Source organism: Anabrus simplex, chromosome 2 (genome assembly GCF_040414725.1).
Source record: "Anabrus simplex isolate iqAnaSimp1 chromosome 2, ASM4041472v1, whole genome shotgun sequence".
In the NCBI taxonomy this organism is placed as follows: domain Eukaryota; kingdom Metazoa; phylum Arthropoda; class Insecta; order Orthoptera; family Tettigoniidae; genus Anabrus; species Anabrus simplex.
In genome coordinates this window covers 860,875,508-860,891,868 of record NC_090266.1, presented here as the reverse complement: position 1 = coordinate 860,891,868, position 16,361 = coordinate 860,875,508, and the positions used below count along the sequence as shown (strand labels likewise).

General features: G+C 41.2%; 1 protein-coding gene across 3 annotated transcripts in view; it reads left to right on the top strand.

The window, feature by feature from the left end:
- Positions 1-16,361, top strand: part of LOC136863147 (acyl-CoA-binding protein homolog) — a 259,094-nt gene that overhangs the window by 148,495 nt on the left and 94,238 nt on the right. For all 3 annotated transcript variants that reach the window (XM_068225864.1, XM_067139490.2, XM_067139491.2), the window contains one exon: positions 12,988-13,032. In XM_068225864.1, the coding sequence (XP_068081965.1) occupies positions 12,988-13,032 (45 nt within the window). The remainder of the gene's footprint in view (positions 1-12,987; positions 13,033-16,361) is intronic.

Genomic DNA, 16,361 nt, shown 5'->3' with positions numbered 1-16,361 from the left:
ACTCAAATTTGATGTCGGAAAAGACCCTATCTAGTAGCCTAGTGAGCACAGCTGCCCCCGTGGGGAGCCCGAAAGGCACGCGGTTGTATTCATATAAATTCCAGTCCGTGGCAAACGCTGTAAGATGTTTAGACTCTTCGGCAAGAGGAATTTGGTTATAGGCCTGATTCAAGTCCAAGATGGTGAAGAACTTGGCCTTACGAAACCATGAAAAGCAAGAATGAAGGTCGGGAAGGGGCACAGATTGCAACACCACCTTCCGATTGAGAGCCCTGTAATCAATGACAGGCCTGAAGCCTCCTTGGGGTTTCGGGACTAGAAAAATAGGCGAAGAATACGCTGACTTAGAGGGCCTAATAATACCATCCTTCAACATCTGATCGATGATTTCTTTCAGAGCCTTCATTTTAGGTGGAGATAGTCTATACGGTGGAAAGCGAACAGGAATCGAATCCGTGACCTCGATTTTGTATTCAATAAGGTCAGTAACACCAAGAGTATCAGAGAACACCTCGGGAAACGACTGACACAGTTTCCGAATACTATCAGCCTGCTCCTCAGGTAGATGTCTAAGGTCTAACAACATCTCATCCTGGGTAGGCGAAATAGATGAACATGATACAGAATTACACTTTAACAAGGGAATTCTACAATTGGACGCAAATTTGAATGTGCACGACCTACTCTGGAGATCGAGCACAAGACCAGTGTGAGAAATGAAGTCCGCTCCCAATATGATGGGGCAAGACAAACGCTTGGCCACAAACAATTTGATCTTCCATGTAAATTTAAAAACCCGAATTTTGACATGTAAGGAACCTAGAATTTCTAATGGAGATGAATTAGCCGAAACATATTTAACAGGAGATGAGTCATAGTCAGGGAGTTTACAAACCGATTTCAATTTAGAATACCAATCAGCCGAAATAATGGAACAAACACTGCCTGAATCTAAGAGAGCTGTTATAGGCTCGTTATTTAACTCAATCTTAAGAAAAGGAACAGGTGCGGGGGTATCCGCCGCAATCCTAAGACACTCTTTAGGGCATTCAAAAGATGAATTTGAAGGCTGGTCGTTCTCTGCATTTACAACCTGTTTACTAGGGGCTAAGTCTCGGGAAGATGGATTAGTCGGCTCAGCCGACGCCACTAGTCACTTTTTATTATTGGAATAGCTGGAATTTGCACCAGAAGTTGAGCAGGAGGGGGTGCTATTTGAGTTTGGGCAATTCTTGGCGATATGTGAGAAGGCCCCACACTTAAAACAGCCTTGTAATGACCCTACTCCATTCCTTGTCCCACTTGACTTGATCAGAGGACACTTATTCCGCAGATGGTCAGGCGACCCACAAGCATAACATTTACGGGGATTGACTGGTCGGCGAGGTGGAGGCCGAGTGTTACTAAAGGAGGGCGGGGGTTCTTTCGCCACACGCAAGGAATCGGCATACCTAACTCCTTCCGCAGAGACGGCTAATGCTTCCAGTTCAGAGAAGGTTTGCGGGCACGCCGCGAAACACAAATATGACCTGTAGGGTGGTGAAATCCCTTCAACAATAGCTTGCACGATCTGATCCTCAGGGAAGTGGAGAGCAAACACCCTAGTATAAAACTTAATATCTTGGATGAAGTCTGCCAGGTTTTCATCCAAGCGCTGTACCCGATAATAGTATTTCTGAATAAGGGAGGACCTGGCCCTAGCCGGGATGAAGTTAGCTAGCAAATGGGCGTGGAAATCCTCAATAGAAGATTGCTCGGCAATGGCTCTAACTATTTTGTCAGATAGAACACCAATAGCATAAGGATAGATAATTTGCAAAATTTGACATGGGGAAAGAGAAAACACAAGGGCATGATCCTGAAATTCCACTAGAAATCTTAAAAATGAAATTACGTCACTGGTGGTGTTGACGGAAAACTTAGAGATACCTCTAAGCAACATTGCCAATGGATGAGGCAAGCTGCTGAACCCAGGTGTCATAGTCGTTAAAGGTTTCAAGGGCAAGGAAGTTAATTCAGAGCGGATGTTACTCAATGACGCACGGCGTTCAGATTCGTTGTTCGATGGGGCAGAGATAGTTTGAGCCGCAACGGTTATCCTATTGACTTCTCCCTGAGGAGGCTCTTCCTCGTTACCTACATTCACCGTGGCGGGTTGATCAGTTTTGGGAGGAGCTTCGCCGGTTAGCAATTGAGTGACCTTATTAGACAATTCAGAAATAGTTTCAAGGAGCGTATTAGCTTGCTTCCTCTGAACGTCATTCACCTTTAGAGACAATAGATCATTAACTCTATTTGCAAAGTGATACAGCCTGCCTTGCACACGCTTAATTTGATTAGGAGATGGATCGTTTTCATCAAAAAAGCTGACTACCGATGCTAGCCCAGTAATATTCTCGACAATCGTGGAAAGAGAGTCGTCAATTTCTTTCTCTCCCAAATTGGGGATGGAAATGGGCAAATCAAGGGACTCTCTGAGCTTGTTAGTGTCTATTGCAACCGTGCCTCCAGATTGAACGTTTCTGATAGTTAACTCATATATCAACTCCTCTTTGCGCAAGTAGTTAAGGAGGAGAACATCGCGAGGGCCGGGCATGATGACAGAACAATTTTGGAAAACTCAAAAAATTCCAGCAACTGAGAAAATTGTTAGAGTTCGAATCAAAGCAATGTTTAGCCGTCAAAAGGGGCTAAATTGAGACCCATTCAACCACGCTCTGCTACCACTTGTTACCGAGTCTTTGTGGTAGTTAAGCATGAAAGAAGGTGCTGGGTGGTGAATAGGTCTCAAGCTACTAAAGAGAAATTAAATTTTAAAATTTAACAAGGTTATATTTTCTTTTCAAAATTAGGTAACAACAAATAGAACAGGTACTTAGTAGCCGAAATACAACTTGAAATGTACAATTACAGGGATTAAAGAATTTGGGCTTCGAGCCCTGAAAACACAATTCTTGAGCAACTAGCTCAACTTTACGATATACCAATTTTAACAAAAGGGGCAGAAGACCCCACTCAAACCCTGGAGCCTTTGCTCCAAATTACACAGCAAAGCCTCCTCGAGGCATACAACTCTCAGTTTTAGAAAAGAGCCACTCGCTCTTAAAGTTAAGCCTCTCCCAGGCCACACCAAACTCAACTTTCAAGTTGTCCTCAAAGGACATATACACAGGGGTAAAATACCCAACCTACTGAGGTCTATTAGGTGAGAAAAGATTAATACATGACCTCTAAAATACAACTTGAGAGGAGGCGAACTTGCACTCCTAATACACTTTGCTTTTAAAACCTAATCTGGCTCTGGGCCACTAACGCAAGGGCTAATCCCATACTACAGAGGTGACTTAGAGAAGAACACTTTACATTACATAAACGAAGAAAAGTTTGAGAAAATAAGTTCACCTCAAAACAAATGTGAGTGGGAGCTCGAGAGGGTTAGCACTCTCTATCCCAATATGTAACTTTACAAGAAAAAGAAGAAAAGAGTAGTCACATTTTAGGAAAAGGTTACATGATGGAAAACGCTTCGAACCCGCCGCGAGAGTTAAACTGCCGACCTAGCAAGAAAAGAAGATATTAATAGGCCATTACCTGGTAGTAGATCGCTGCCGAGGAAAGAGGCGCTTCCCGCCTCCTGCTATGTACTTAATACACAGAAAGATGGAACAGAAGTGGCCCGGAGACCCCAAAATCAGCAGTTTATATCCTCTCGCGGAAGATTCTAGGCGTTAGGGGAAATAAAACACCCTCCCACAAAATCTTTATTGGTTCGGGAAAAGAAACCCCTACATAGAGGAAAAAGAAACACATTATTGGTGGAAAATTAATTAAAGAAATTCGGGATTGGCTAGATCCAAACTAAGGGGAAAAAGAGGGGTATACAGCCAACTTAAACAATAACAGAAAGAAATTTAACAAGAAACAAACTTTTGAAATAAAAATTTCTCCAACAAAATAGTTCTTTGATTTCGCACTAGGTTGCACTATTGTAATTCTTCAGTAGTGTCCTCTAGAAGAGAAAGTTCCCACTTCTTACTTCAAGCGAAAACAAAAACACATCAAAAGTGACACAGTTCAAAAACTCAAAATTTTCCACGTGGTGACATCTTCTGAGAAAGTAGAGAATTAATAGAATAGATAAAGTTCAACCTTCCTCCAGAAGAGGTGTTTCAACTGGCGCAACTTTTAAATAAACAGAGTAGAGGTGTACCGCCCGGTACAATTATTATTATTATTATTATTATTATTATTATTAATGTTCTGGACCCCACAGCAAGATGCAAGGCAGCTACTTGGCGGTAAATTACATCTGCTGCCATTGTCATTGCTGAAAATGTGACCAGCACCACTGTCGCGGTTAGACAAGTGCGCGGGATTTCTGGCGATACGAATGGCATACTTCCGTATATTACTGACCTTACTATAGAGGTGAACAATTGCACGGTCAATGTCATTCCTATCGTTTATTTCAAACGTGTTTAAATTTTTATTCATATGCCAGGAGAATCTACTGTAACCTAAGAACATTCTCCAAAGGAAAAGATGGCTCTTGAAAACGAACCCAGGAAAGATTTAAAATGATCGGTTTATGATCAGAATAAGTACATTGAAAATCCACAGCCCGTTCCCAGTCATTCGACCGGGTCAGGAATGGAATGAATGAAGCCCCAATCTTTTTTTTTTTTTTTTTTTTTTTTTTTTGCTAGTTGCTTTACGTCACGCCGACACAGATAGGTCTTATGGCGACGATGGGGCAGGGAAGGACAGGGAGTGGAAAGGAAGCGGCCGTGGCCTTAATTAAGGTACAGCCCCAGCATTTGCCTGGTGTGAAAATGGGAAACCACGGAAAACCATTTTCAGGGCTGCCGACAGTGGGGTTCGAACCTACTATCTCCCGAATACTGGATACTGGCCGCACATAAGCGACTGCAGCCATCGAGCTCGGTAAGCCCCAATCTAGCGGCGAGGATAGGAATTGTACCGGCTGCCGAAGCCTGTCGCACTCCTCTGGGGCAATGATTAATGAATGACAAATGAAATGAAATGATATCGGAGAGTGTTGCCGGAATGAATGAGTACCAGGATAAAAACCTGTCCCGCTTCCGCTTTGTCCAGCACAAATCTCACATGGAGTAGCCAGAATTCGAACCACGGAACCCAGCGGTGAGAGCCGGCGCGCTGCCGCGTTAGCCACGGAGGCTCGTTATAAGTACGTATGAACGGTAAAATCAAATGGTCTCACCTCTTTTTTCACCCCACCGCGTTAAGTTGATTTACACCCCGCCCCCCCAAAGGAGGCGCGTTTCTTTCTGTTTAAAGGAGATTCCAAATACCAATGTTCACGTCTGTTACTTTCAGTTTTGAGATATAAGTATTCCCATAAACATAATTACCTTTACTTCCTTTCACACTACCCCCTTAAGTGAATTTTCCGGCAAACATAGCCTACTTGTTTCTTTAATAGTAAAGGATATTCCAAATACCAATTTTCACGACTCTAACATCTTCAGTTTTTGAGATATGTGTCCTCATGAAAAGAGTTTTAACTCCTTTTCACTCCCGCCCCCAAGATGATTCTCGTCCCCCGCCCATCCCCCAGAAACAAACGTGTTTTTCTTTGTTTTCAAAGGAGATCCTAATACCAATTTTCACGTCTGTAACAACTTTAGTTTTTATTAGATGAAAGTATCCTCATACAATTAATTCAATTAATTTTTCAATTCTTTCACCTCCACCCCCTTCCTTGAATTTTCCCAGAATACGTGCTTCTTTACTTTTAAAGCAAATTCCAAATACCAAATTTCACGACTGTAACATATTCAGTTTTGAGATATCAGTATCCTAATTAAAAGAATTCAACCCCATTTTCAGTCACTTTTACCCCCAACCAAGTGTTGTTTCCGAAAACTAAAAAAGACACGTTTCTTTATTTTTAATACAGATAAAAAATACCATGTTTCAATTCTGTACCATTATACTTTATGAGATATACTGTAGAAATTCTCATTTTAAAATTTCACCCCCCTTTTTAGTTCCCCTTATTGGAGTTTCCAAAAACAAATGACCTATGTTTCTTTACCTTTAGAAGAGATTCCAATTTTTACGTCTGTAATATTTTACGTTTCTGAGATATACTGCAGATATAATCTTTCTAAAAATTAACCCCAATTTGTCACTCCTGTTTAACCCCCATTAATTGGAGTTTCCTAAAAAAAAAAAAAAAAAAAAAATACGTGTTTCTTTATTTTTAAAGGAAATCCCACATACCAATTTTCAGGTCCGTAATATCTCCAGTTTCTGAGATATAAGTATCCTTATTAAAGGCATTCAACCCCTTTTTCACCCTTTTACACCCTTCCTATTGTGATTTTCCGAAAACAAAAAGTACGTGTCTCTTTATTTTTAAAGGAGATTCTAAATACCAATTTTTACATCTATAAACTTTAAAAGTTTTGAGATATAGATACACTCATTTTAAAAATTCACCCCCTTTTCACTCCCCCCCCCATTAATTGGATATTCCAAAAACAGAAATTACATATTTCGTTATTTTTAAAGGAGATCGCAAACACCAATTTTCAGGTCTGTAATAAATTCAGTTTCTGAGATATAAGTATCCTCATTGAAGGCATTCAACCAATTTTTACGCCTTTTCACCCCTCCTATTGGGAATTTCCGAAAGCAAAAAATACGTGTTTCCTTATTTTTAATTAAGATTCTGAATACCAATTTTTTACATCTGTAAGCTTTCATAGTTTTGAGATATATATACACTCATTTTAAAAATTCACCCCCCTTTTCACCCACCCATTAATTGGATTTTCCAAAAAAAACGTGTTCCTTTATTTTTAATAGAGATCAAAAGTACCAATTTTCAGGTCTGTAATATCTTCAGTTTCTGAGATATAAGTACCGGTATCCTGATTAAAGGCTTTCAACCCGGTTTTCACCCCTTTTTCACCCCTCCTATTGTGATTTTCTGAAAACAAAAAAATACGCGTTTCCTTATTTTTAATGAAGATTCTAAATACCAATTTTTACATCTGTAAACTTCTAAAGTTTTGAGATATAGATACACTCATTTTAAAATTTCAACCCCCTTTTCACCCCCTTAGCGACGGAATATCCAAAAATCCTCTCTTAGCGCGCACCTACACCTTAATATGAATGTATCCCCAAAATTTAATTTCTTTATGTCCAGTAGTTTTGGCTCGGCGATAATGAATCAGTCAGTCAGTCAGTCAGTCAGTCAGTCAGTCAGTCAGTCAGTCAGTCAGGACAAGCTATTTTATATATATAGATTATTTTACATCTGTTAAAAGTATTGTGCCAAGTTTCTCTCTTGATGAAGACCCGTTATTTGCTGAATGTTCATTTGTATAAAACTATCTAAACAGTGCAGTTGAGGATGAAATAAATAATGGAAGTGGTTGTGAAGTGGTACGAGGGATGGAGCGGGGTCCACTCAGCCTCGGGAGGTCAATTGAGTAGAGGTGGATTTGATTCCCTCCTCAGCCATCCTGGAAGTGATTTTCCGTGGTTTCCCACTTCTCCTCCAGGCACATGCCGGGATGGTACCTAACTTAAGACCATGGCCGCTTCCTTCCCTCTTTCTTGTCTATCCCTCCCAATCTTCCCTTCCCCTCACAAGGTCCCTGTTCAGCATAGCAGGTATGTCCGCCAGGGCGAGGTACTGGTCCTCCTCCCCAGCTGTATCCACTGGCCCGAAGTCTCACGCTGGAGTACACTGCCCTTGAGGTAGTAGAGGTGGGATCCTTCGCTGAGTCCGAGGGAAAACCAACCATAGAGGGTAAAAAGATTAAGAAAGAAAGAAAAAAGAAAGAAAGAAAGAAAGTGTTTGTGAAAACTGGTGAACAAATATTTGCCTACATTAGTAAAAATGTTCACATTCAGAACAGGTTTCAATTAGTCGGATTTTGTCTAGCAATTCCTGTGTCAAATTCAGCTGTGGCATGTGATGTTCTCCTAGTAAACAGTCTATGGTGGGATATCAAAATGAAAGCTAAAAAACTGGCAAGGCCTTGCTCATTGTGAAAGCACGCTTTAATGAAGAATTATGTGCCGACTTTAATGAGAAAGTTTTTAAAAAACAGCATTTCTTGATAAAGTACACAAAACAGAAAAGTACAGTGACAGAGAGGCATCTAGCTCTGTAGAATAAACGAAAGAGGAGGAGAAGCAGAAGAAGAAGAAGAAGAAGAAGTCATTTGGGACCATTTCAATGTAAAATACAATTGTAAATGGTCAATAAACATTTTGTCGGTATAATTTCTGTCCCGTCTTTTTTAAATGCCCTCGTTTTCATCAAAACAAAATGGAGACCCTAAATCACCTTACTTGTTGATTCACCTATTTTTTCTTTCTTCTCCCATATCATCCGTCGGCATTAATGGCACAATTCCTCCCCTGCGAACCATCTGACATTGCCGCGGTGGGGAGGCTTGCGCGTTTCAATGAAGCAGATAACCGAGCCGCAGGTGCAACCATATCGGATGGGTATCTGTTGAGAGACCAGACTAAGAATGGTTTATCGAAAAGGGGATAGCAGCCTTTCGGAAGTTGCAAGGGCAGCAGTCTAGATGATTGACTGGTACGGCCTTGTAATAATACTCAACATGGCTTAGCTGTGTTGATACTGCTACACGGCTGAAAGTAACAGGAAACTGCAGCCGCAACTAACTCCCGAGGACATGTAGCTCTCTCTGTATGAATGATGTACTGATGATGGATTCCTCCCGGGTAAAATATTCCGGAGGTAAACTAGTCCTCCATTCGGATCTCCGGGTGAGGACTACACGAGAGGGGGCGATCATCAGGAAGATGGATACTGACATTCTGCGAGTCGGAGCGTTGAATGTTAGAAGTTTGTATGGTTGTGGTAGATTGAAGAATCTGAAAAGGGAGATGGATAGACTAAAGTTAGATGTAGCTGGTATAAGTGAAGTACGTTGGCAAGAAGAACAGGATTTTTGGTCAGGCGACTACCGAATTATCAACACAAAATCAACCAGGGGAAATGCAGGAGTTGGTTTAATAATGAATAAGAAAATGGGACAGCGGGTAAGCTACTACGACCAGCACAGTGAAATAATTATTGTCGTCAAGATAGACACCAAACCAATGCCCACCGCAACAGTGCCGGCCTGTATGTCTACTAGTTCGCCGGATGATGAGGAAATCGAAAGAATTAATACAATTAATACAAAGATTTAATACAATATGCAAAAGGTGACGAGAATCTAATTGTAATGGGAGGCTGGAATGCAGTGGTAGGCCAAGAAAGAGAAGGTAATACAGTAGGAGAAATCGGATTGGGACAAAGGAACGATGGAGGAAGTCGGCTGGTTGAATTCTGTACCGATCATAATTTAGTCCTTGCTAATACTTGGTTCAAACACCAAAAACAACGGCTGTATACGTGGACGAGACCTGGAGATACTGGAAAGTATCAAATAGACTTCATTATGGTTAGGCAGATATTTAGAAACCAGGTGTTGGATTGCAAAACTTTCCCAGGAGCAGACGTGGACTCTAACCACAGCTTGTTGGTTATGAAATGCCATCTGAAGTTGAAGAAATTTAAGAAAGGAATGCAAGGAGATGAGATCTAGACAAGTTGAAAGAAAAGAGTGTGAGGGATTGTTCCAAGGAACATGTTGCACAAAGACTAAATGAAAAGGCTGAAGGAAACATAATAGAGGAAGAGTGGATATTCATGAAAATTGAAGTCAGTAGGTCTGCTGAAGAAATGTTAGGAAGGAAGAAAAGATCAACTAAGAATCAGGGGATACTAGACCTGATTGATGAACGACGAAAATACAAGAATGCTAGAAATGAAGAGGGCAGAAAAGAATACAGGTGATCAAAGAATCAACTGGATAGAAAGTGCAAGGTAGCTAAGGAAGAATGGCTGAAGGAGAAGTGCAAAGATGTCGAAGATTGTACGGTCCTGGGAAAGGTAGATGCTGCATACAGGAAAATTAAGGGAACCTTTGGAGAAAGGAAATCTAAGAGTATAAAGGTTAAGAGCTTAAATTAAAAGCCACTTCTAGGGAAAGAAGACACAGCAGAAAGATGGCAGGAACATATCCAGCAGTTGTATCAAGGTAAAGATGTAGATGATTTGGTTCTGGAACAAGAAGAGGCTGTTAAGGTATATGAAATGGGAGACTCAATTTTGAGGTCAGAGTTTGGTAGAGCTGTGAGAGACCTAACTAGGGACAAGGCACCTGGATTGACGACATTCCCTCTGAATTACTGAATGTCTTAGCAGAAACCAGCATGGCAAGGTTATTCCATTTAGTGTGTAAGATGTATGAGACAGGAGAAGTGCCATCAGATATTCGGCAGAATGTTGTTATACCTATTCCCAAGAAAGCCGGTGCTGACAAGTGTGAAAACTACCGCACCATTAGTTTAGTATCTCATGCCTGCAAAATTTTAACACGTATTATTTACAGAAGAATGGAAAAACAAGTTGAAGCTGAGTTGGGAGAAGATCAATTTGGCTTCAGAAGAAATCTAGGAACACGTGAAGCAATCCTGTGTTTACGTGTGATCTTAGAGGATAGAATCAAGAAGGGCAAGCCCACGTACATGGCATTCATAGATCTAGAAAAAGCATTCGATAATGTTGATTGTAAGATTCTGAAGATGATTGGGATCAGATACCGATAACGAAAAATTATCTACAATCTGTAAAAATGTCAGTCTGCAGTGATAAGAATCGAGGGCTTTGAAAAAGAAGCAGCAATCCAGAAAGGAGTGAGGCAAGGCTGCAGTATGTTCCCCCCCTCCTTTTAAATGTTTACATAAAGCAGCCAGTGAAGAAAATCAAAGAGGAATTTGGAAAGAGGATCACAATCCAAGGAGAGTAAATCAAAACCTTGAGTTTTGCCGATGATATTATTATTTTATCTGAGACTGCAGAAGATCTCGAGAAGTTGCTGAATGGTATAGACGAAGTCTTGGGTAAGGAGTACAAGATGAAAGAAATAAGTCCAAAACGAAAACAATGGAGTGCAGTCGAACGAAGGAAGGTGATGCAGGTAATATTAGATTAGGAAATGAAGTCTTAAAGGAAGTAAATGAATATTGTTACTTGGGTAGTAAAATAACTAAAGATGGGAGAAGTAAGGAGGACATAAAATGCAGACTAGGACAACCAAGGGGGAGCTTTCTTAAAAAAGAAATTTTGCTCACTTCAAACATTGATATGGTAATTAGAAGGATGTTTCTGAAGACTTTCATCAGGAGCGTGGCATTGTATGGAAGTGAAACATGGACGATAACTAGCTCAGAAAGAAAAAGAATAGAAGCTTTTGAAATATGGTGTTAACAGGAGAATGCTAAAGATAAGATGGATAGATCGAATCACGAATGAAGAGATACTGATTCGAATTGGTGAGAGGAGATCGATTTGGCTAAATATGACGAGAAGAAGAAATATAATGATAGGACACATCTGAAGACACCCAGGACTTGTTCCTTTGGTTTTTGAATGAAGTGTAGGCAGTAAGAACGGTAGGTGTTGGCCAAGGTATGAATATGACAAGCAGATGTAGGATGCAATAGTTACGTAGAAATGAAAAGATTAGCACAGAATTGGGTGGCATGGTGAGCTGCAACAAACCAATCTATGGACTGATGACTCAAACAACAACAAAACAACAACAACATATCGAGTGACGGCTCTTAATGCTGTTGGTTTTACTTCTCAGTAACTTTCATGGTTTTCGGAGATGCCGAGGTACTAGAATGTTGTCCCTCAAGAGTTCTTTTACGTTCCAGTAAATCTGAATGAAACACTGGCTGTTTCCTTGAACTGGTTTAATTGAAGATGACCCAGTCGGCACACAGGCTACACACACTTTACGCACTTCACTTGTTACTGGCTATTTACAAAAGTCTCGTAGTCCTAGCAGCGGGTCTTCGGCTGGCAGCCATTACGTGGAGGGGGTGATCCTCCGTAATCTTGACTGACAGGTTTCACTTTTCACTCTCACTTCGCTACGCACGCACCAGTTATTTGACAGAGTACACACCGTTCGACTGCTGTACACACGCACAATCAACTCACGTGATCGATGCACGCACTCAACTCCCGCTCATGATCATAACTGATTACTCAACACTCAACAACAGCACAACAACCATTTCGAAGTGAGCCTGCTTCTAAGTTCTAGTACCTTCGGGTGTTCTAGTTTCGCCTTCTAAAAATTCACGGAGACAAAGGGCCAACAGAAGCAGAGGTTGTCGCATGCCCGCAAGCCGGCCGTTGGTTCCCTATTCTGACTCACTCATCCCATCCAGGAACTACCGAAGTGGGCTTCAATAACGCTGACAGTCGCATTACACGTAACAATATATCGTTGACCGAGGGAGCTGGCCGTGCCGCTATGGTCGCATAACTGTGAGCTTTCAATCGGGAGGTGGTGGGTTCGAATCCCACCGTCGACAGCCCTGAATACGGTTTCCCAATTTCGCACAAGGCAAATGCTGGAGCTGTATCTTAATTAAGGCCACGGCAGCTACCTTCCCAATCCTAGCCCTTTCCCATCTTTCCGTCAACGAAAACCTTCGATGTGTTGGAGCAACATTAAACCAGTAGCAAATAAACACATGTCATTGAAACCCTATTTCCTTTTTTTTTTAATAATCACTCCGTAAACTTCACTTTTAATATGTCGTTAGTTCCGATGACCTAGATGTTAGGTCCATTTAAACAACAAGCATAATCATCAATATGCCATTAAACCCTCATATCTTTATTATAATCACTTCGTGATCTTCATCTTTATTATATCGTTGAATCCGTCATTTCTTTATTGTAATCTCCTCCTCCCCCTTATCTTTACCTTTAGGCCTAATATGTGTAATGTACACCCTTGGCTGATATATCTTTATAGCTCCCTCCCTCCCTCCTGAACATTGAAATTGTATGGTATGCCTCTCTGTGTGTTCCAGGTACAAACATCGTTCCTCCATAATCCAAAGATGTCCTTGGACGAGGTACGTATTTATCTCGTGATTCACGGTTTATCCACAGCACATCAGTGTAAAAAATTTATCTCTGACTTGTGTTCTCGGTAATGTTAATCTCCTGCGACCTTCAGGTGAGGGCCGTGAAATACAGATTGAGAAGTTAATATTATGTACTGTCTTGTCAGTTGTAAAATAGAGACGTTATTACAGACATATGTCTGCAATCTGCTTTAGAACATGGAAAAACGAACCCATTTAGGAGCCAAAATACACAGAGTGATTCAGAATGAATGTGCTGCGGAGAGGCAAGCTGATTTTTCAAGACGGTACCATTGTCCGAAGATGCATAGTTTAGGCGCTATGGGGCGTCAAATTTTGAGAAAGCTTCGGAAATGGCAATTGGTGTGCATTCCACTTGTCAGGAAATCACCACCAACCTACAAAAGCGTCACACCGTGCATTAAATTTAAAAAGGTTCAGATTGTCGATCTCCAACTTGATTACAGAACCTATATCGGTGGTGCAGAGATTGATGCACATGGTCAAAGAGGTGTGGTTGTGTGGTTAGTATATCAGTCGCTGCGTGGATTCCTGCGATAAGGTCCTACTTTGATGATGTAGAAGTCTCGTACACCGTAAACTTGATAACACCCCAGACAATGACATCATTGGCCATGTGCGCCAATCTCTGCACCGACGATTTAGGCTCTGTAATCAAGTTAGACGTAGATAATTCGATCTTATTTAGTCATTTTATGCACGTTATTTGAGTTGTTGGAGATTTCTTGATAAAATATGGAACGCACATGATCCATTTGTCATCCTTCACACCATTCTGAGTCTAAGCGTTGTCGCATTCATTCTCAGTCACCCTGTAGAGACTAGTGCTTCGTACGGGTGACTGCTAGGTAAGCTGTCAGATAATGATGTCTTGCTCTCAATTGGCAAGCCCTACTAACAACACGTTCGCCTTCATTGAGTGGCGCTCGTACTATCTCATGTTGCCAAATTTAGCTAACGTCCGACAAACAAACGGTTCCCGGAGACGGCGAGGTGCCGGAATTTTGTTCCACAGAAGTTCTTTTTCACGCCCTTGAATCTACCGACATGAGGCTGCCGTATTTGAGTACCTTCAAATACAATTGGACTGAGCTAGGATCGAACCCGTCAAGTTGGGTCAGGAGGCTGGCGCTCTACCGTCTTAGCAAGTCCGCCCGGCAATGTTTGCAAGATTGTTGAGCACAATGGTCATTCATACATAAGAGCCCCGTACTTCAGACCCACAGACTTACAAAAGGGAGATCCACATGAAGTTCTGTAGCACGAAAAATAAATAAAAATCTTTCTATGCCAGTAGTTTTTCAGAAAGTACTAGCGGTTTAAAGTTACACTAACACTTAAACTTCCGGCGACGGTGGTCTGAGAAATGGCTACGATTGAGAAGGTAGCTGCCATGGCCTTAGTTGTGGTAGCCCCGGTATTTGTCTGGTATGAAAGTGGGATACAAAAGAAAACAATCTTCAGGGCTGCCGGCAGTGGGGTTCAAACCCACCATCTCCTGATTGTACGCTTACGGTTACACGACCTGTAGTGTGCAGTTAACTCGTTTGGTGGAAATATAGTAATTGTTAAGATACATATTCTGAAGGTAAAGATTTAAAATGGTTTCTAGATGTTAAACACACACACACACACACACACACAAAACCATCGCTCAACCTAGAGGCGGCAAACTATCGATAGTAATCGTCATCGATATTTTCCGATATTATGAGTTCTACTATCGATAGTAATCGATAGTTTTCAAAAAATGAAACGAATCATATTATTATGCCCGAAAATAGAACATTTATTGAACACAATCCACAAAAAATGAGTAGAAAGCACAACTATTTCATGCTACGCAATTTCTCAAATTCAAATCGGAATCGCTCATAAATTTCTTCAGTGGCACGTCCGAGACATTCTCGGGCTGCACGCGCTTGCCCATAACGTGACCGTCCGAGAAATTCTTGTTCAGCTACAGTGTTCATTTTGCGATCGCCAGACAATTTCTCGGGTATTTTAATATCTTTGGAAAAATGTTTTACAGCGTTCTCAACAGATGGCAGGAGAGTTTTCAGTTGCTTTCATGAAGTCTTTGACTTAAAATGTGCCTTATCTTCTCTCGCCTACATACAGTCTCTGACAACATAGAAATCTCATTGTTTGTCCCGTATTGGCATCAACTAAACTAAGGTTAGGTTGAATGGAGAATTCCACCTTCCAAAATGCTAAATAGTCTTTCTGCCGACACTGAAGTCGCAGGTACGCAGGGATACTTCAATGCACACCTATGAATTGGAACAAACTCCTCACCAGTTAACTGTAAACAGCTGTACAATTTCTGTTAGCGCGAAAAATAAGCCAATGAGGGGGAAAAAATATCGTTGACTATCGATAATAGGCAACTGACTATCGATGCATGACGATAGTGGTCGCTATCGATAGCGCTATCGATAGTTTTCCGCATCTAGCTCAACGTCATTCGCTCTATTTGTTGGCCACCTATCAGTCTATACTGAAAGTCAACTCAAGACCTAAGCGGTCCCTTTGATGTTAGCCAGACTTCTGGTCAGTGAAGAGGCTTAACGCAGCGGTGAAAAGTTCCGTTGTTTGTTGCTTGTTGCTGCAGTCAGGAGCTTCCCTCAGTTTGGTTAGATATTCTGGTAAACTGACTTGACCAATTAAAAATGTTTGCGCCGTAGAAATATGGAAAATATTTCATAAATTGTATATTATTCGGGTTCGTTAGCAACTCTTATATTTCATACGTAGATGGCTGTGAATAGTTATTGTTCTCGGTGGTATATGTAGCAAAATAAATCATTATTTAACATGAGTTTGATATCTTATTGCATTGTGTACTTTTAAGCATTGTTCGAGTTCATTCCATTGCTGTTTTGTTCGCAAAATTTTTACGGCTTTGAAGATGGATCCAAGAAAATTGTGGCAGTACTGGCTGCCAGCCGTGGATGAAGCTGTGACGCTTGAGTCACAAGTGAAATACTTTAAAGGTAATAAAAGTGGGGGTGGGGAATTCAGTAGAAAGTCTAAACAAATTGTTATGAACGTTTACAGTGGTCTGCGAGATGAGAATCCGCTGTGGACTGTGGAAGAAGTGGTGAAAAAACCGCGTAGCTGACCGGCGTTTCTACGTACAGAGTTTACAAGGCTCGGAATTCGTATGGTTTCTTGTGGTACCATATCGTATATGCTGGCTTGTGGTTGTTTATATATGAGGGTTTCTGACGATACGTCTCCCTAAAGTCGCTGAAAATTTAGTTTTAGGAAAGTGTCTGAATCATGTAAACAAG